Source organism: Typopeltis vanoorti, chromosome 5, assembly GCF_054136105.1.
Source record: "Typopeltis vanoorti isolate ZY-2024b chromosome 5, IOZ_Tvanoo_1.0, whole genome shotgun sequence".
In the NCBI taxonomy this organism is placed as follows: Eukaryota; Metazoa; Arthropoda; class Arachnida; order Uropygi; family Thelyphonidae; genus Typopeltis; species Typopeltis vanoorti.
The window spans coordinates 31,545,211-31,567,176 of record NC_143553.1 but is presented as its reverse complement, the minus strand read 5'-3'; the positions used below and the strand labels follow the sequence as shown (position 1 = coordinate 31,567,176).

Here is a 21,966-nt window from a genome sequence, read left to right as displayed (position 1 = left end):
TGCAAGCTGACTTACTTCAGACAGACAGGTAGATCAACAACCTTCCATTTAGAAAATCGCACATCTGCAATCACGACTATGGTCAATTTGGCCTGGCTATGTTTTGGATACAACCCATAGGATCTCCTGGAGAAAAACCACCACTCTCTACCATTGTAAATTCAAAAAAAGAAAGACTATTAGAATCTGTGTCAGCACTTAGAAATCAACTGAATTTAAATAAATATGGTTTTCCATATTTATTTAAATATGGAAAACCATATTTAAACCAGAGGTCCCACTTTACATCCTAGCTACCTACAAACACCCATAGAGGACACACCACCTAGATAGGACTTCTGAGTTACCCACGTGTTTCACTTAGTATTGTGTTGTATTTGAGCATGTGTTACAAGAGTTATTTGTAATCCCTGAAGATGTCTCAGTGACTGAGCCAAAATATTGGAAGCATTAAAATTAGTTTTTAATCCTTTCCTAGTGCTGTAAATATTTCATTAAACCTCCAACATGATATCCTCTCAGCACTTAAGCCTCAACACCCAAGGGGAATTCACTAGCATTGAATTTTTGGTGATCCATATACTGGTTTTTTTTTTTTTTTTTTTTTTTTTTTTTTTTTTTTTTTTTTTTTTTTAACTATTTCAGGAGGCCAGTATGTGGCATTTTTTCAAATCCTTTTTAATGTGCTTTCTTTTGGAAATTGGTGGGATCATAATCTCACATGTCGTAATACTGCTATTCTCAAACCTTCTATCTAGTTCAGATACATTGATGATCTCTATTTGAAAGAATATTGCACAGGAAGTTATTACATAAGTTGGAGCAGATGGGAATGGATATGAAGCTACTGGTATGGATGGGATGGCTGACAAACAGATACCAGAGAGTAATATAGTGGAGTGGAATCTAGGAGAAAATGAAGTTTACCAGTGAAGTGCTGAAGGCTCTGTAGTATGGTCACTACTGTTTACTTTGTATACTATTTATATTGGGAAGGACTTTTTATTCATATGGAGTTTCCTCCCTTTTCTCCCCCGTCCCTATTGGGGCGAGTTGAGCCCCCTCGTGGGGGGGGGGTAAGTATTTATGGCTGTAGATCCGTGTGTGTTCACAGGGCTGGTTTGCCTGCTTGCAGAATGAAAAACCCCAGATAAAATTGGGGGGGGGGGAGAACCTGCTGCCCACGCCCAGGACACTCCTTCCCCAGGCATATGGTTGCGAAGTGCAAAGCCACTAGGCTAACCGCACGGACATTGGGAAGGACTGAAAGGGGAGAGAGAGAGAGGGGGGAGATATTCATTTGTTTGCTGATGCTGAACCAAGGAGAGCAATAGTTGAATAAAGGTGATGTAAACATCCTGCAGGGGCACAGAGGATAGTAGTTTTCAATTTTATGTTGCAAAATATAAGGCCGTGCACTTTGGGATGAATAGATTATATGCTTTGATTACACTGATGGTACTGTATTGCAGAAAATTGACGAGACTAGATATCTGATTTGAAGTTCAGAGGGTATATTGCAAAAGCTGGCAAAATAACTCAAAGGATTACTTAGATATTGAAGAATATATTGACAAGTAGAGATAATAAGGTTATTCCATTTTATAAGATCACCTGGGTTTCTTTGGGATGCAGAGATATTGGAACAGATCCAGGGACAAGTGACCACCGAGCTGGTGACAAATCTGTGGAATGTGGGTTGCAGAGTCTAGTTGGCAAGTGGAAAAAAGGGGGACATAATAAACTTTTTTAAGTTACTAAAGGGGGTTCTATGGGATTGATACAAAAGAAATTTCAATACATGACAAGTAGAGAGAGAGAGATGGGGGGGGGGGTTGAAGGTATATAGACTAGATTTTTTGCATGGAGAGTGGTGAATGACTGGAATGGATTGTCAGAGATAGTTGTGAGTGCCCTGACAATGGGTGTTTAAGGAGAGATATAATATGAGGTATATAATCTCCAAAAACTGATCGAGTAGGAGAGGCATATCATGAAGTTGTCTGAGAAAAATTTGTATGGTTGACTAAAGGAATAAAAGAAGGAATCCTAGAAGAGAAGGTGGCATATTGAAAGTTCTCAGCAAATAAGTCAGCTTGTATTCTGAAATAATACAGAAGAAAAAAAAATAGAAGAAAGCAAAGCAGTGTCTAAAGCTCTGATATACATCAGTCAGAGAAAGACTTGATTAAGAATATAGAAGATAAATATTAGGAAGGTGGTAAAAAAGGCTTTTGAAATACCTTAGAAATGGAAGAAAGAGTACTGGAAATGGAATCAGGGTGTGGTAAAGGTGATGAGAAAGCTGAAGGTAAAGATATTCTAGCTGTCTTGAGTAATTACTTTGAAAGATTGCTAAACAAAATGAAGTGATAGAATACTGTTAGAAAATATTCAGGAGAAATGCAATCAGGAGTATATCAATACTTGAGGTTGGAAAAAAGGAAAAAAAAAAAAAAACCTGAAATGTGAATCGCTGGTATCAATAGATATTTGACCAGAAATGCTCAAATATGGAGATATAAAAGTGCCACTGACTGCACTGCACAATTTAGAAAGGCCTAATTAGAGAGTCAATTTTCAGATGAGTATAGTAAATCTCTCATAGTACTTATTTATACAAAGGAAAATAAAACAATGAGAATAAAAGAATTTTCCTAATGAGAGTGTTCTAGGTAAGATTTACACATGCATGTTTGAGAAGAGGCTATGAAATATTGCTAAAAGGAAACTTGGTAAAGAACAAGCTAGGTCCAGACCAAATAGGGTTGTCAGGATCAGGTTTTTACATTGAACAGATAGTTGAGAAATCATGGGAATACAGCAGAGGTTTGTATCTGTTTTGTAGATCTAGAAATGGTATGGCAAGGTGCCAAGACAGAAGCTGTTCAACACACTACAGTTATGTGATGTAAATGGGACATTGCATCAAGTAATACATAATCTATAATTGAATTCTAAGTTAACAATTAGAATTGAAGAAGGTATATGATGGTAGTTTGATGTAAGCTCATGTGTTAGACAAGGATGCACACCATCTCCATTGTTATTCATTATCAATATGGATCATGTTATGAAGTAAGTTGGAGTTTGTAATTTCAACTCATTACTTTATGCAGATGATGTTCTGCTCTTAAATAAATCCAGTACAAGTCTGCAGGATTTCTTAACTAAACTAACAATTGCTCTATCCAGTGTGGTATGAAAATCAGCAATGAGAAAATAAAGACTGAAAATAGGTGAAAATATCATTTCGGCTATTTGGGCACAATTTTAGTGAATATGGCATATTAAATATGTAAATTGCCAACAGAATTAGCAAAGCTGTTATGGTAAAAGCGAACTGAATAAAATTTATAATGAAAAAGAGAAAAATTAGTCAAACACTAAAGTAGCTGTATCCAGGATGGACAGTTTTTATTTTTGGATCTGAGACCTGGGTTTAGAAACAAAATAGTTGATCAAAGACTGGAAACCATGGATATGGAATTCTGAGAAAAATTAGATGAGTGAACAGATGGCATCAGTAGTATAATCATATTAAAAGTGAAAATATTAGGAAGGAACTTCACATCGTTAGCATTCAGAAATGTGTGAGCACAGCTAATCTAAGGTGGTATGGTCCCTTAAATGGAATAAGAGGAGAAAGGTAGCAAAACAGTTGTTGGATGTCAGAATGTTAGGGAAAAGATATAGAGGAAGACTGAGATCTAAACGGTTTGGTGAAGTAAGAAGTTCCTTTGAAGACTAAAATAAGAGACCCAACAGTATTGTAGTTTTGATAGATAAGAGACTAATTTTGAGAAAATCTTTCTAAGAAGTTTAAATTTTCATTCAGTACAATCTTGTTATCCTGTTTACCACTTGAAGATACATATCAGGAATTATGATGATATAAATAGTTATTTATAGCATTAGCAACTGGAATGAGATTTATTTTAGAAATTATGGACTTTACAACCGTGTTATAAATGATTTTTATTTATAACATGGTTGTAAAGTCCATAATACAGACAAATCTGCCCATCAGAACACACACAATTTACAGACAAAAAAATACTAGCTGTGGTGGCAATGGATGGCGCTGATGTTGATGATTGGTAGTAAAGGTTCGGTGTAGTGGTAGAGATGGAGAGTTGTACAATAGGTGTCCTTCCGCGATGAGTCTTCGGACTCCTTGGAAGTGTCAGGAATAATAATAATAATTTCTAAAATGAATGCTGATCACCGTGCAGCACTAAAAGAAAGGAATGAGATTTAATAAATTCATTTCATAGTAATTTTACAAATGTTCATTCATAAATGAAAATTTCTAGAATTCTATTTTATTATTTTAATGTAAACAAAATTTATCAGTTGAATCAATAGTATAATATGTGGAGTTTGTGAATGGTTGTAATTAGATATTTCACATTCCCTGAGGAATTTTTCATGTTTAGAATTTACTTATACAGTTAAAATTTTATTTAAAATTCACCCTGTAACCCTTTGATTATAAATGTGAAGTTATGTAATATTTAAGTCCTTTGAATAATTAAGGATTTTTTTATGTTTATTTTTTTAGGGATAACTATGGCTTTGTTACTTTTGTATATCGAAATGATGCCTATAAAGCACTTGAGCGTAAGTATATGCTATGTTCATAATAAATAACTGTATGTAAATAACTATGTTCTCTGCTGTTGGGGTGAAAAAAAATTGTTTCCTTTGACTTTCCTCATCATTTTCACCAAAATACACAAACATGCAGTTTCCAGTGCTTGTAATTGTTACCGAACACTTTTTCATTAGGTAACAATGTTACCTAATGAAAAAGTGTAACAAGGTGTGCAAGTAGAGCTTAATGATATATATAGTCCACAGTTTTAACAAACAGTTTATTTTCCACTTCCCCTGCCCATATCACTGTTCATGTAGAACTGTCCCAGCATATGGCTTATTGTTATTGCAAAGTATGTATTAAGAACTGCAAGACTCCTAAACAAAAATGAATGATCAGTTACTATTCAGTTGCATAAGTTATGTGGTGGAGCTCAAAGGGCATAGTGTGGTAGTAATCAGTGTCAAAGAGTGAGTATCTCCCTTATCTCTATCCAGTGCATATTAAATGTTCTTGGAATCCTTCCTATAATACTTAAATCAGAATATACACAAACTAATATTAATAATAAATGATTTATTTAGATGTTAACAGCTAACATCTTCACAGCACTAACAAAAAGACAGAAGTAAAAAGTAATTTAAAAAAACATATGACATGTAGCTGGATGGATTGAGCTGAATTTGATTGTAATTAGCAATAATAATAATTAAAGCTAAATATTGTATTTAAAAATAATAAAATAAATAATACAAATTTTAAATATTCATGTTTCATTAACCACTTCTCATATCCCTGAAACTAGAAAAGAAGTGTTCTTATGAAGATATGGTCGATGAAGTACAGGCAAACCTCTGCTAATTTATATTGCACAGGGTAATAAATTGTGACTCCCAATTTATCTAACAAACGGAGAACCCTGTGCTTGTGAATGTTTTACAATGGACAACAGAAAATGTCTAGTCTGGCAATTCCTTCCTCTTTCTATGCCATATTGAATATTTTTCAGTTTCTGCATATATTCCACATATGGCGTGCATGTGTTTCAAGGGTATTAAAATAAACATAAATGCAGTGGCATACGTTAATGTACCATTTTATTTTTTTAATAATCCTATCACCCTTCAAATATGAAAAAAACAAATGGAGACATAGTGATTATGGTAGTGCCTAAAAGTGGGGTGGGGGTATTTCATTAGAAACTAAACTGGACATAGTTAGGTGACCTGAAAAATTACTAATTGCTTGCTTCAGCTGGTCATGTTTATAATCTGTTGTTTTAACAGTTGCAGCAATTTTAAAAGACTAAAAAATAAATAATTGGATTATACCTACAGTACAAGTTCTGCATTTAGATGATGTTAAGAGGAAGGTTTTATTATAAAAGCTAGCATATTATGTAAAGGAATGTTAGTAAATAACGAAGTCAAAATTTATCATACCTTTGTTGTTTAAACAAATATTGTTCACTTTAGAATAAAGTAAGATGTATTCTTTATGAATGAAAGATAGGCACCTGTCAATTTCACATCAAGCTGACATTAAGAAAATGGAAAAAGTTGTCCTTGTTGGAGATCTGAACAGCAAAGTAGGAAATGAATCCCACCAGGCATATAGGAACATTTTGGGAAAAATTTGGAGAAAAGTGCAAAGCTAATAATAATGGTAAGTAATTACTGGACTTCTGCTCAGGACATGGACATAAAGATGTACACAAGTTCACATGGAGAGAAGACACAAGAAATAAGAAAAGCCTCATTGATTATGTAGTTGGTTGAGTGATATCATAAGACTTGCTCAGGATACAAGAGTGTACATAGGATTAGAAATTGGAAGTGATCATTACTTAGTACTAATCATAATAAAAATGAATGTCACATTGAAAAGAACAGTATATATGAAAGTTTTAAAAAGAAAGTTGAAGAACTTTTACAAGTAAATTGTAGACTGAACTATGCAAACATTATTGAAGAAAAAATGAAACAAATTGAAATCAAGACCCAAAACTTGGAGTCTCAGTAGCAAACTCTGAAGAAGACATTGATTGATTCATCTAGGGAAGTATGTGGTGAAGTTGTCTGCAAGGATAGAAAAATAAGAATGCCATGGTGGACACAGGAAATTAAAGAAACAGTGCTGAAAAAAAGAAGAAAACATAAAAGTTCCTAGCAAATAAGTTGGCAGATGTATTAAAATAATACAGAGAAAAATTGAAAACTGAAGATAAGGATATCCTAGCTGTCTGGAGTAATTACTTTGAAAGACTGTTAAACGAACCAAGCAGTGACAGAACCACACTAGAAATTTTTCAAGAGGAACGTAAAGAGTACATATCAATACTTGAGGTAGAAAACACCATCAAAAATTTGAAATGTGGAAAGCTGGAGTAGATGATATTTGACCAGAAATGCTTAAGTATGGAGATCTAAAAGTTTTGTAGTGACTACACTGCATAATTCAGAGGGCTTGGAGAGAAGGTTAAATTTCCAGCAATTGGACTATAGCTCTTATAGTACCAATCCATAAAAAAAGGGAATAAAACTGAATGTAAGAAGCACAGAGGAATTTCTCTACTGAGTGTTCAGGGAAAGATTTATGCAAGCATACTTGAAAAGAGGTTGAGAAAGATTGTGGAAGAGAAACTTGGAGAGGAATAAGCTGGGCTCGGGTCGAATAGAGGGTTGTCAAGGTCAGATTTTCACTTTAAGACAAATAGTTTAGAAATCGTGGGAATATGACAAGGATCTATAACTTAATTTTTGTAGAGCTGGAAAAGGCATATGACAAGGTGCCCAGAGAAAAGCTTTTCAAAACACTTCAATTATATATGGTGAATGGAACATTATCCAGAGCAATATATAATCTGTACAGTTTAAATTATCAGTCAGCAGTTAGAATTGAAAAAATACAGGAAGATAAAGGTGCAGGTCATTATCTCCACTCTTATTCATCATCTATATGGATCAAATTATGAAAGAACGTGGCATCAAGCCTGATATTAGAATTGGAGATGTTAAACTGTTAACTGATGTTGTATTTAGTGCAAGTCTCAAGGTTTTAATAACTAAATTGAATAAAGCTGTAACAAATTTGGCATAAAAATCAGCAACAAACAAACAGACCAAAACTATAAAAATAGGCAGGAGTATAGAAAACTTCAGTTGCATTTTGAATGGACATCCTATAGAACAAGTAAAATATTTCAGCTATTTAGGCACAGTTTTTAGTGAAGATAGCAGATTAAATCTGGAAATAGACAACAGAATAAGCAAAGCTGGTATGGTGAGTAGCTAGCTAAATAAATTTATATGGAATAAGAGAGAAATTAGCCAACACACCCCAAACTAGCAGTGTACAAGACAGTGTTCAAACCAGCTTTAAGTTATGGATCTGTCTTCTTCCTAACATGGATTTTAGGCCAAGTGGCCTGTTCCGGTCTCATGCCATCTCTTTCTTGGTCTTCTAATTCTTCTTTTTCCACTTATTTTGTATCTGTATAATATTTTTGGTAGTCTGCTGTTGTCCATTCGATTTAAATGTTCTAGCCATTTTTGTTTATACGTAGTAATTAATTGGTTTTATTTTCAGGTATTGTAAGATTTCATTTGTTTTATGGTCTTAATTGGTATATCCAGCTATTTTTCTGAGGAACTTCCTTTCTGCTGTTTGAATTTGTTTTCATCTTTCCTTTTTATGGTCCATGTTTTGTTTCCATATAGTAGAGTTGGTTTTGACAAGACGTTATATAGTCTGATTCTAGTGTGTTTTTGTACTAGGGATGGCTTAAATATATTATTTATTATGCCATTTACTTCGACAAAGTTTGATATTTTAGTATCTATGTCTTTTTCTTCTTCATATGATAAATCACATTCCAAGAATCTGAAAGTATTTACTTGTTCTAATATTTTATTAGAATGTGAGAGTTGGGTTAGAAATAAAAAAGCACTTGATTGAAGATTAGAGACCACAGATATGAAGGTTCTGAGAAACATTAGGGGAGCGAACCGATGGCAATAGCTTAATCATGTTAAAAATTAAGATATTAGAAAGGAACTTGACATTATTAGCATTCAGAAATGCATCAGCAGAGCTAATCTAAGGTGGTATGAGTACTTAAATTGAATGGGTGAAGAAAGGTTTGCAAAACAGGTGTTTGTTGCCAAGATGGCAGGAAAGAGACCCAGAGGAAGACCAAGGTCTAGGTGGATTGATTCGGTCACAAGTGCCTTAGAAGCACAAAATGTTAGATATGACAATATTGGAGTGTTCAAAGTAATAGATTGATTTGGAGGAAAATTGTTGACAGGAGATTAATAATAATGTAACCTTAATCATGTAGTGCTGTCATAGTAACCTGAGCACTCCTTGGGAGTACATATCAGTAAATCGATGATGATGATGTAACAGATTGCTAGCTTATGAATCTTGAGGATCAGTTCAATCCTGATAGACAAGTAGGCAATCATGAAGTAGAAGAGGATAGTTTACAGAGGAAGAATCCCAAGATGCCATGTTATCTAGAATTCTGTTAAACTTGTTTAAGTCATTGTGGGATCTGTTAGTAATTATTCTATAAGCATTGCAATGTCTTACGAATGGAGAAATTTTGCTAAATATTCTGAAATGTTCATTACAGTTTCCCATTCTTTATCTGCCCTTATAATTATGAGCTTCTGTTGAAAGCTCATCTTTCAGGTGGCTTGTAGTTCATTCTTTAGAAAACTGGGTCGTTTCCAACATAAAGGACTTGAGTGACCTTGAATTAAAGTTGGCTTGCTGTCCTGGGCAGGATACCAGATTTTTCTCCATATTAATCATAAAGTTTGGTAAAAAGGAAAGCTAAGTTCATCATTAGTTTGAGTGGACTGAGTGTTTTCTTCATCCATATGGTCATTAAGCAGTATATATTATGGAATAAGATTATAATGTCTCTCGTGTGAGTTATTGTTATTATTCAGGCCTCCATGGAGTCAAGACTCATCGTGGAGTTGATATCTATATGTGTACATCATCATCATCAAATTCATGATATATATATACCCTGAAGGGGTGTACAGGATATAGTACTACATGAAAAATTTACATCATTACTAACTTTCTATCTACAATTTTCCTCCAAATCAGTCTGTTACCAGTTACCAAAACATAAAATGATGGTAATACATGACAGAATATATGTGTGTGTGTGTGTGTATATATATATATATGTGTGTTGTTATTATTATGTGACACCTTCAAGGACTCATCATGGGAGGGCACACTACTACTACTACACCACTACAAAACTCACCATCTCCTCTCTCTCTATATATATATATCTGTGTGTGTGTAGTGTCCTTAGAAGACTAAAGTATAAGAGCTGACAGTGCTTTTGACTTGAAAAATAACAGATTAATTTGAAATAATTGTTCATTGGAAAGCAGTAATAATGAAATCTTTATTGTGGTGGAGCTGGGTTTGGCAGACTACCATCCTCTTGATCTGGTCCACCACCTATTATTGTATGGCTTGAAAGCTAAGGATGGTTTTTTTAATGAATTCCATAACAGTGTCATGAAATTGCTGTTTCAATACCCATAGATTAATGTTAAGTTGTCTATGGCAGTTCTGTGCGACAAAGGTGAGACAGCAACCATATGTTGCACTCTCATCAGTGGGCATTGATGCTGATGTTGCAAGCACTCGCTGTGTTAACATGACAGTGTGTTGAGTGTCACATGTTCTTAGTTACATGTATCATGAATTCATGTGAATATTAGTGCATAATTTGTTTATATTCAAATTCAGTAGCTTGGAAAAGACATGTTCAAAGAGGTGAAAATACATTTTCCAAGATTAAATGTATATAATCTTGTTTCATATCAACCTTCTCTGATGAGCATTTCAGATGAGTTTGATAATTGGAAACACTAACTTAAGAACACTGAACCCCAATTAAGCATAATTGTCTCATGTACTTCTAACTTCACAAAAATATACTTCCCAAGTAGTATTGCTTTTTTTTTTTAAATAACGAAACCTGTGGTGCATTCATAATTAGAAGAAACACACGTATAAACCACAGTGAAAATTATTTAATTGTAAATATTTCATCCTAAGTATCTTAGGACATCATCAGTACAGTATTTAAACAAAAATTAGGAATAACATACAGTTAGGGGGCATGATTACAATAGAATCTCATGAAAACGTGCTAAAGTAGTACAAAAAAAAAAAACGTTAATTATTTAACACGGTTTTGTATGAAAACTGTGTTAAATAATTAACGTTTTTTTTTTTGTTTTTTTTTTTTTTTTTTTTGTACTACTTTAGCACGTTATGCACGTTTTCATGAGATTCTATTGTAATCATGCGCCCTAACTGTATGTTATTCCTAATTTTTGTTTAAATACTGTACTGATGATGTCCTAAGATACTTAGGATAAAATATTTACAATTAAATAATTTTCACTGTGGTTTATACGTGTGTTTCTTCTAATTAAGTAGTATTGCTATGTGTTAATGCTTGTATGTGCTTATTTTTACGGCAACTCTTAGTATTCCATTTTTAAAAAAAACTTTTCTAGAAGGGATATGATCTATTGTTACTTAAATGGCACTAACACACATATACACAAGTAAAAAAAAAAGTGTTTTTACTTATTTTTTATTATTTTTTTTTAATAGATGGAAATGATGACCCTAAATTACCTAAACTAGATTTGTGTTTTGGTGGTCGGCGGCAATTTTGTCGTACACGTTATGAAGATTTAGGTAAGTAATTTTTCTTTTTTGTTTACTACCCAGTACAGAATTAACTGATTTTGTGTTAATTTTACAAAATTGCAAAAACGAATGGGAATGATTAAGGGTCAAAGCTATATAACTGAGAGGTGACCTCCACATAGCCTTTAAAGGAATGCGGAGAACCGACCAGGGCTTCTGACCTAATGTCCAATCCTCACTTTCTCGTGGTGCACCCCTCTTCTTCATTCAGTATCTACCTGGATACTGAATGAATGAGGATGGGCTGGCAATTTGGGATTTAGCCAACCAAATGGTATTCTTATTGGCTTAAACCAAAATACAAAATGATGGCACAACATGACAAAATTTCATGCTGGTTGGGGCATCACCCGGTTAAACAAGGCCCCGTTGTTTTCGCCAAGGAACCAGGGCGAACAGCGAAAAGTCAGCTACTGGAACAAATCTGAAAACACACTCCAACTCAACATCACCAGAGTTAAAGATCAGTATTATCAACATAACAAGCCTTAATGGCAAAGAAATGGAGCTAGCTGAGGAATTGGATAAGTACCAGCCATAGTATTCAACACTAAATACGAGGCTAATCTTCTTGAATGGCAGGCAGTCTCAAGTAGAGTGATGTGGGCAGATATCAGAATGGGGAACCGGACAATGAGACTTATTTATGCCTATGATCCCACAGAAGGTTCTACTAAGGTAGAAGTGGAAGAATTTTTTGAGGCTTTAGAGAAAGCAACTGACACAATGAAAAAGGAAAAGTTGGTCCTTGTTGGAGATCTAAATAGCAGAGTAGGAAATGATTGTCAGAATACAAAAATATTTTGGGAAAATTTTGAGGACAGAGCAAAGTTAATAATAATGGCAAATACATATTGGATTTTTGCTCAGGACATGGACTGGTTATTACTAACACAATGTTAGAACATAAAAATGTGCACAAATTCACATAGAGAGAGAAGAGGCAAGGAATAAGAAAAGTCTCATTAACTGTGTTATTGTTGATAGTGATATCTTCTCCCTGGTGCAGGACACTAGAGTGTACAGAGGATTTGAAATTGAAAGTGATCACTATTTAGTCTTGAGCAGGATAAAATTGAATTTCATATTGAAAAGAATAACATGTAAGAAAGTTTTAAAGCGGATAAAAGTTGAGCAACTCTCAGCTGTGAACTGTAGACTAAAATACACAAAGATTGTTGAAGAAAAAATGAAAGAGTTTGAGAACAGGAATCAAACCTTGGAGATTCAGTGGCAAACTCTGAAGGAAACATTGATTGATTCTGCCAGAGAGGCATATGGTGAGGTTGTCTGCAAGGATAAAAAAAAATCAGAACTCCCTGGTGGACACAGGAAGTTAAAGAGGCGGTGAAGGAAAAAAAGAAAGCATATCAAAAGTTCCTGTCAAATAAGTCAGCTTGTTCTCTTAGAGAATACAGAGACAAATGCAAGAATGCTAAACACTGTGTAAAACTAGCTAAACAAAAGTCATGGGAGGACTTTGGCAAGAATATAGAAAATAAATATCAGGAAGGTGGCAAAATATTCTGGAAGTTGTTGAAGAAGCTTAGAAATGGAGGAAAGAGTGCTGTAAAAGGAGTTAGAGATGATAAAGGTGACATGAAAACTGGAGAAAAAGATATCCTTGAAGTATGGAGTAATTACTTCGAAAAATTGCTAAATGAAACAAGCAGTGATTGCACAGTGGTAAAAAAACACTCAACAGGCATACAGTCAGCAATCTGTACTTGAAGTAGAAAAAGCATCAAAGGCTTGAAATTTGGAAAGGCAGCAGGAGTAGATGATATTTGACCAGAAATGCTGAAGTATGGTGGTATAAAAGTCTTACAATGGCTGCACTGCATAGTTCAGAAGGCCTGGACAGAGGGACGAATTCCAGATGACTGGAGTAGATTTCTCATAGTTCCCATATATATAAAAAGCAAAATAAAACTGAATGTGAGAATTACAGAGGTATTTCTCTACTGAGTGTTCCTGGTACGATTTATGCTAGTATACTTGAGAAACATTTGAGAAGAATTGTGGAAGAAAAGCTTGATGAAGAACAAGCTGGATTCAGGCCAAACAGAGGCTGTCAGGATCAGATCTTCACTTTACGACAAATAGTTGAGAAATCATGGGAATATAACAAAGATCTGTATTTAAGTTTTGTCGATCTGGAAAAGGCATATGACAAGGTGCCAAGAGAGAAGCTATTCAATACGCTGCAGTTATATGGTGTCAATGGGGCATTATATCAAGCAATACTTAGTCTTTATTTGAGTTGTAAGTCAGCAGTTAGAATTGAAGGAAGTACAGGAAGACAGTTTAATGTTAAATCTGGTGTGAGACAAGGATGTACGTTATTCCCTCTGTTATTCATTATCTATATGAATCACGTTATGAAGGAAAACGGTATTAAACCTGATATCAAAATTGGAGATGTTAGTCTCAGCTCTTTGCTTTATGCAGATGATGTTATACTTCTAAATAAATCCAGTACTAAGAGTGACTAAATTAAATAACTGTTGTAATAGATATGGTATGAAAGTCAGCAATAACATCATCATCATCATCAAATTCCTGCCATGTACCCTCAAGGGGTGTACAGGATATGACAGTACTACATGAAAGAATTACATCATTACTAACTTCCTATCTACAATTTTCCTCCAAATCAGTCTGTTACTTGTCAAGACTCCAACATTATCAGATCTTATATTTCTATCGTCTAAGGCACTTTGTACCGTATCAATCCACCTATATCTTGGTCTTCCTCTGGGTCGTTTTCCTGCCAACCTGGCAGAAAACACTTGTTTTGCTAATCTTTCCTCTCCCATTCTATTTAAGTGACCATACCATCTGAGATTAGCTCTGCTAACGCATTCCGGGATGCTGACAATGTCAAGTTCTTTCCTAATATCCTCATTTTTAATATGATATTGCCATTGATGCCATCTGTTCACGCCTCTAATCTTTCTTAGGATTCTCATATCTGCGGTCTCTAGTCTTTGGTCAAGTGTTTTACTTCTGACCCAGCTCTCAGATCCATAAGTTAAGACTGGTTTGAACACTGTCTTGTATACAGCTAATTTAGTGTTCAGACTAATTTCTTTCTTATTCCATATGAATTTATTCAATTGACTTCCCACCATACCAGCTTTGCTGATTCTGTTGTCTATTTCTATATTTAGTTTACCATCTTCAGTAAAAATTGTGCCTAAGTAGCTGAAATGTTTTACTTGTTCCACAGGTTCTCCATTCACAACACAGTTGACATTTTCAATGATTCTGCCTATTTTCATTGTCTTTGTCTTTTTATTGCTGACCTTCATACCATATCTATTACAACAGCTATTCAATTTAGTCAGAGAATCTTGCAGACTTGTAGCGGATTTATTTAGAAGTATAACATCATCCGCATAAAGCAAAGAGCTGACATTAACATCTCCAATTTTGATATCAGGTTTAATACTACATTCCTTCATAATGTGATCCATATAGATAATGAATAACACAGGGGATAATGTACATCCTTGTCTCACACCAGATTTAATATTAAACCATCTTCCTGTACTTCCTTCAATTCTAACTGCTGACTCACAACTCAAATAAAGACTAAGTATTGCTTGATATAATGCCCCGTTGACACCATATAACTGCAGCGTATTGAATAGCTTCTCTCTTGGCACCTTGTCATATGCCTTTTCCAAATCGACAAAACTTAAATACAGATCTTTCTTATATTCCCATGCTTTCTCGACTATTTGTCGTAAAGTGAAGATCTGATCCTGACAGCCTCTATTTGGCCTGAATCCAGCTTGTTCTTCACCAAGCTTTTCTTCCACAATTCTTCTCAACCGTTTCTCAAGTATACTTGCATAGATCTTGCCAGGAACACTCAGTAGGGAAATACCTCTGTAATTCTCACATTCAGTTTTATTTCCCTTTTTATATATGGGTATTATGAGAGCTCTACTCCAATCATCGGGAATTCGTCCCTCTGTCCAGGCATTCTGAACTATGCAGTGCAGCCACTGTAAGACTCTCACACCACCATACTTCAGCATTTCTGGTCGAATATCATCGACTCCTGCTGCCTTTCCACATTTCAAGCCTTTGATGGCTTTTTCTACTTCAAGTATGGATATGTATTCCTGACTGCATGCCTGGTCAGTGTTTTTTATCACTGTGCTGTCATCACTGCTTGTTTCATTTAGCAGTTTTTCAAAGTAATTACTCCATACTTCAAGGATATCTTTTTCTCCTGTTTTCATTTCACCTTTATCATCTCTAATTCCTTTTACAGCACTCTTTCCTCCATTCCTAAGCTTCTTCAACAACCTCCAGAATATTTTGCCACCTTCTTGATATTTATTTTCTATATTCTTGCCAAAGTCCTCCCATGACTTTTGTTTAGCTAGTTTTACACACTGTTTAGCTTTCTTACATTTGTCTCTGTATTCTGTAAGAGTAAAAGCTGACTTATTTGCCAGGAACTTTTGATATGCTTTCTTCTTTTCCTTCACTGCCTCTTTAACTTCCTGTGTCCACCAGGGAGTTCTGATTTTTTTTATCCTTGCACACAACCTCACCACAAGCCTCTCTGGCAGAATCAATCAATGTTTCCTTCAGAGTTTGCCACTGAATCTCCAAGGTTTGATTCCTGTTCTCAAACTCTTTCATTTTCTTTTCAATAATATTTCTGTATTTTAGTCTACAGTTCACATCTGAGAGCTGCTCAACTTTTATTCGCTTTAAAACTTTCTTACATGTTATTCTTTTCAATATGAAATTCAATTTTATCCTGCTCAAGACTAAATAGTGATCACTTCCAATTTCAAATCCTCTGTACACTCTGGTGTCCTGTACCAAGGAGAAAACATCACTATCAACAATAACATAGTCAATGAGACTTTTCTTATTCCTAGCCTCTTCTCTCCATGTGAATTTGTGCACATTTTTATGTTGGAACATGGTGTTAGTAATAACCAGTCCATGTCCTGAGCAGAAATCCAACAGATATTTGCCATTATTATTAGCTTTGCTCTTTTCTCCAAATTTTCCCAAAATATTTTTGTATGTCTCACAATCATTTCCTACTCTGCTATTTAGATCCCCAACAAGGACCAACTTTTCCTTTTTCATTGTGTCAGTTGCTTTTTCTAAAGCCTCAAAAAATTCCTCCACTTCTACCTTAGTAGAACCTTCTGTGGGACCATAGGCACAAATAAGTCTCATTGTCCAGTTCCCCATTCTCATATTTGCCCACATTACTCTACTTGAGACTGACTGCCATTCAAGAAGATTAGCCTCGCATTTTGTGTTGAATACTATGGCTACTCCTTCTTTTCCTTGATTGTCATTGCCTGAATATAACATTTTGTATTTATTGCTCAGAAAGATCTCACCAGTTTTGGTCTTTTTTGTTTCAGTCATCCCTATTATGTCGATCTGGTACTTATCTAATTCCTCAGCTAGCTCCATTTCTTTGCCATTCAGGCTTCTTACGTTGATAGTACCGATCTTTAACTCTGGTGATGTTGAGTTGGGGTTTGTTTTCAGATTTGTTCCAATAGCTGACTTTTCGCTGTTCGCCCTGGTTCCCTGGCGAAAACAACGGGGGCCTTGTTTAACCGGGCGACGCCCCAGCCGGCATGAAATTTTGTCATGTTGTACCATCATTCTATATTTTGGTTTAACCAATAAGAATACAATTTGGTCGGCTAAATCCCAAATTGCCTGTCAGCAATAACAAGACAAAGATAATGAAAATAGGCAGAAGCAGTGAAAATATCAACTTCGTTATGAATGAAGAACCTATAGAACAAGTAAAACATTTCTACTACTTAGGCACGATTTTTAGTGAAGATGGTAAATTAAATATGCAAATAGACAACTGAATCAACAAAGCTGGTAGGAAGTCAATTGAATAAATTCATATGGATTATGAGAGAAATTAGTCAAAATACTAAATTTAGCTGTATACAAGACAGTGTTAAAACCAATTTTAACTTATAGATCTAATTGCTGGGTTACAAGTAAAACACTTAACTGGAGACTACAGAATGAGATTACTGAGAAAGATTAGGGGCATGTTCAGATGACATCAATGGCAATATCATATTAAAAGTGAGGAAATTAGGAAAGAACTTAACATTGTTAGCATCCAGGAATGTGTTAGCAGAGCTAATCTCAGGTGGTATGGTCACTTAAACAGAATGGGTGAGTTAAGATTAGCTCATCATCTCTGCCAGGTTGGCAGGAAAACGACCCAGAGGACGACCAAGATATAGGTAGATTGATACAGTACAAAGTGCCTTAGACGATGTCCATGAAATTTTAGTAATTTAATGGACAACAATATAGTGCATATATTTTGTTTCATGATACTATAAGAAATGGTTACTGGCTGATTCCACTGTTGAATTACTTGTGAATTGCAAAATGGGTGCTTTGGTGCATAACTAATATAGTTTCGCACCAAAGCAAACAATTTGCATATTATTATCTAAATATTTTAAAGAAATGTTGATGACATCTTTGTCTGGTCACATTCAGACTGAATTACTGCAATTTTTAAATAAAATACAACCTTGTACAATCATATCAAGTTTACCATTGAGCATGAATCAAACAACCACCTTGCCTTCCTGGATTCCTACCATTAATATTCCATTTTCTATCAGAAACCTATTTTTATTGTCTAGTATTTTCATTCACCTATAACTACATCATCCACTACAGAAGATAAGCATTTAAAATTCGACTGTGCTGAGATCACTCCATCTACTCCACTGATTCCCATCTGCTTGAAAACTAAAAAAAAACATAAAAATGTCATGGTTACTAATGATCTGCCTAATTATCTCCTCTATACTCGTCTGGTGTATGTTAAGTAACATGCTTTGGCATTGCAGCCATTAAGGAATTTGGGCATGAATGAATCTTACGTTATTATATAGAGATGCTGATAAACTTTTCCAACATATCAAGTAAACCACCATATCCTCTATAATATTCTGCTTCTGCTCCGTATATAGTAACATTGTGCTCAAAACTTTATTGGAACATACAAAATTATCTCCTACAGGTATCCTCTCTCTAATAAGGCTAATAATCTCAGCAAATTACTTTAAATACAATTAACAATTTTACAAATAAATTTTTGCTATTCCCATAGGCCAGAACATTAGTGGTATGCTCACTGAATTTTTTTGCCCATATGGAAGCACAATTCTTATTCCCCTCTATACTAAATGGTATCTCTTATTATGGTAGATATGTGGATGCCATACAAATTAATTTGTTCCTTAGCCGCAAATTAAACTGTAAACAATTGTAAAAAAAATTGAGTTTAGAACAAGATTATTAAACAGGTCAGAATAGTTAACAGAGTTTGGAGAGTGATAGCAACAGCAAATTAATACAGCAGGTTGGTTTGGTAGAGAAATTTGAGCCAAAGCAGATCAGATGGGAGGAGGAGGTTCGAGGTTTTTAATCTCTGACATGGAATGTCAGTTCTTATGAATGCACACATTGCTGCCCTTGTGGTGGAAGGAACTGTGTAATGTGTAGTTTGGGCAGTCAAGGTTGTTGAGGTTGTCAGTTGGTGATTTGTTAGGAATAGTAATTCTGTTTTGGATGACTGTAGGTGTTGATGCACATTGTTTATATTTGCTGATATTGCTTTTTTCAGACACCTCATTACTATCTCCTGTGTACACTGCTCATTCTCTACTTGCAGCTCCTTATGTCATGGCACTGCTTCTGGTTGCATCCTAAGCTTTTTGTAACCACCTACCCTGTAGAAAACACCTTCCTCAGCCAAAGAATCCAAAGCATGTAATTTACCATTGGATTTGAAAACCAAAACTTCCATGTTTGAATAGAATTATAACACATCTTCCCACAAGTGCTATCCTTTGCAGTTTTCCATAAGTCTGCACATAAGTATGTGTCAATAGCACCTTCAAAAATAGAATAAAAACAATTTGCTCTGATAAGCAAACTCTGAAGCATTAATGACAAATTACCAGCAAAACACTTATAGACAATGGCTATAGCAAAAAATTAGCAACAAAATATTCCTCAGGACTATACCTAAAAATAAAATTATTACAGTAAATCCATAGCTATTCCGTACATTAACACTTTGACTGCCGTATGCAACAAATGTGCCTCACGCATACACTTTCTGCTAGCGCCATGTGATACCTATCTGTTTCACAGGTTAACTTGTCATTATTCCTTAGTGAAACAGCTGTCTCACAGCAGCTATTTTTAATGAATAAGCTGTATAATAAGCATGGCCTGGTGCACTAGAAACCGAGCTTAGACCATCAAAATACTTGAAATTTTTCATGTATCAAAATATGAAAATATATGTATATATTTTTACTATTTTTTCGCAAGTGTTTCACATAAATTGAAGTATTTATTTCAAAAGGCAAGAAACGAAAGCTATTTTGATTTCAGCTTGAAGACAATAAATGAAACGATTTTTAGTCAATAAATGAAAAAAAAAGCTAATTGCTAAAGGGTACAATCATGGGCTTTGCAAAAGCATGTCACACAGTAATATTTTTCGCACTGGTCACATTTCCATCGAGAAGTCGATGCTTTCTTAGCTGCCACTTTCTGTTGATATTTTGTTATAGCAAACAACACATCTTAGCCTGTTGGATGTACCCATATCTGCCAACATATGTTTATTCCACTTCTGGGATTGATGTTCTTGATCATTTTTAGACAGATCTAACAAAGATTTGGCATCTTGCTCTCTAAAAGCAGTTATAGATGTGTTTCTACCAGTCACACCTTTATAGATGCGTGGATAGGCTTATGTGTTCGTCACACATGTTGAATTGGATTTAAACAGTATTGATGCGAACACAGATTGATAAGTAAATAACTATTTATTAACTTAAAAGCTAATATTTCACTGGTATTATATCCAGCATCTTCAGAGCACACAAACAAAGTTTGTTACAAATGCAAGACAACCACAATTCGGTGTAATAGTGGGACTAGTATAAGTAATTGCAGCGTGCAATACAAGACTAAAGTCCTAATATGGTACCATCTAAGTTAGGGGGGAAAAAAACAGTAGTCCAAAGTTTTGAAAAAAAATATAGTAGTCCTTGAAACTTTTGAAAAATAGGAGTCCAAAGTTTGAAAAAAAGAAAATTAAAATAAATAAATATTAATTTGGTCTTAGGATGACTGTCTCCCAAATCTTTGGTAGATTTATACAGCTATACTTGTTAAGGTTTGGAGTATGTTTTAAGGCTTCTGTTGATATCAGGAACAACCTCTCTGACTTGTAGAAGCTTCTGTGCAGTACTTTTTTTTTTTTTTTTTTTCAATTGATCCTATGTGCTAGTGTATCCAAAGCATGGCCTGCCAGACCCGACTTGCCATAACGAAAGTGCTGGATATATTTTTTGTGTTCACTGAGGCGGATGTCCCCAGTTCTTCCTGTCTGTCCGTAGTAGGCTCGATGACAAGAACAGGACACTTCATAGACTTCTGGATGTGATAAAGGAGTGAATCTGTCCTTAGGTGAACGGATGAGAGTTGCCAATTTCACATAAGGTTTAAATACAGTGCACAGTTGGTGTTGGTTAAGCACCCTAGATATCTTTTCAGATGTGCCTTTAATGTACAGGATGTCATGTACATTAAAGGTGATAGTTTTGTGTAGTTTTCTGTGATAGATAGCAGGGGGGATTTCTGTGTAGCATTTAGTATTTTATCTCTCTTATGGAGATTGTAGCCATTGGTTAGGAAGGTGTGGCACAGGTGAGAAAGTTCAGCAGTGAGAGCAATGTCATTGGAACAGATTGCTCTAGCTCTATAGGTTAGTGTTTTTAAGATACCATATTGTTGAGAAGGGTGATGATGTGATTGTTGAAATGGTGAAAAAAAATGATGATTGGTGAAAATGATAAGGAACCTTCTGGAAGATGTGTCAGCAGTGTGTCCAGGAAGGGCAGGTGGTAATTGCTTCTAGTTCCATTGTAAAGTGGATTTTAGGGTGCTGGCTATTTAGATACACTAAAAATGTATTCAATGTGTCTGGGCCATGTGGCCAAATAGCAAACACATCATCGACATAGTTTATCCAGAGACTAGGTTTGAGAGTGGCTGTGTTGATAGCTAGCTTTTCCAGATGTTCTATGTAGAAGTTGGCTAAGGGGGGAGAAAGGGGGGGGGGGGATCCCATAGCTGTCCCATCTAATTGTTTGTATATTTTCCCTTTCCATGTAAAATAACCTGCCTGTACTGTGAATTTAAATAGTTAAAATATATCAGGGGGAAATTGTGAATTTAGTAGTAAGTTAAGTGTTTTAGTTAATGGTACTAAATTCACAATTTCCCCCTGATATATTTTAACTATTTAAATTCACAGTACAGGCAGGTTATTTTACATGGAAAGGGAAAATATACAAACAATTAGATGGGACAGCTATGGGATCCCCCCCCCCCCCTTTAGCCAACTTCTACATAGAACATCTGGAAAAGCTAGCTATCAACACAGCCACTCTCAAACCTAGTCTCTGGCTATACTATGTTGATGATGTGTTTGCTATTTGGTATCAAGATGATAGATGGTC

The 21,966-nt window shown here is 35.0% G+C and overlaps 1 protein-coding gene across 3 annotated transcripts in view; it reads left to right on the top strand.

Annotated features, from left to right (window-relative positions):
• Positions 1 to 21,966, top strand: part of LOC150106291 (uncharacterized) — a 224,772-nt gene that overhangs the window by 189,283 nt on the left and 13,523 nt on the right. For all 3 annotated transcript variants that reach the window (XM_090392309.1, XM_090392311.1, XM_090392310.1), the window contains exons 9-10: positions 4,565 to 4,623; positions 11,270 to 11,356. In XM_090392309.1, coding sequence (XP_090248435.1) covers positions 4,565 to 4,623; positions 11,270 to 11,356 — 146 coding nt within the window. The remainder of the gene's footprint in view (positions 1 to 4,564; positions 4,624 to 11,269; positions 11,357 to 21,966) is intronic.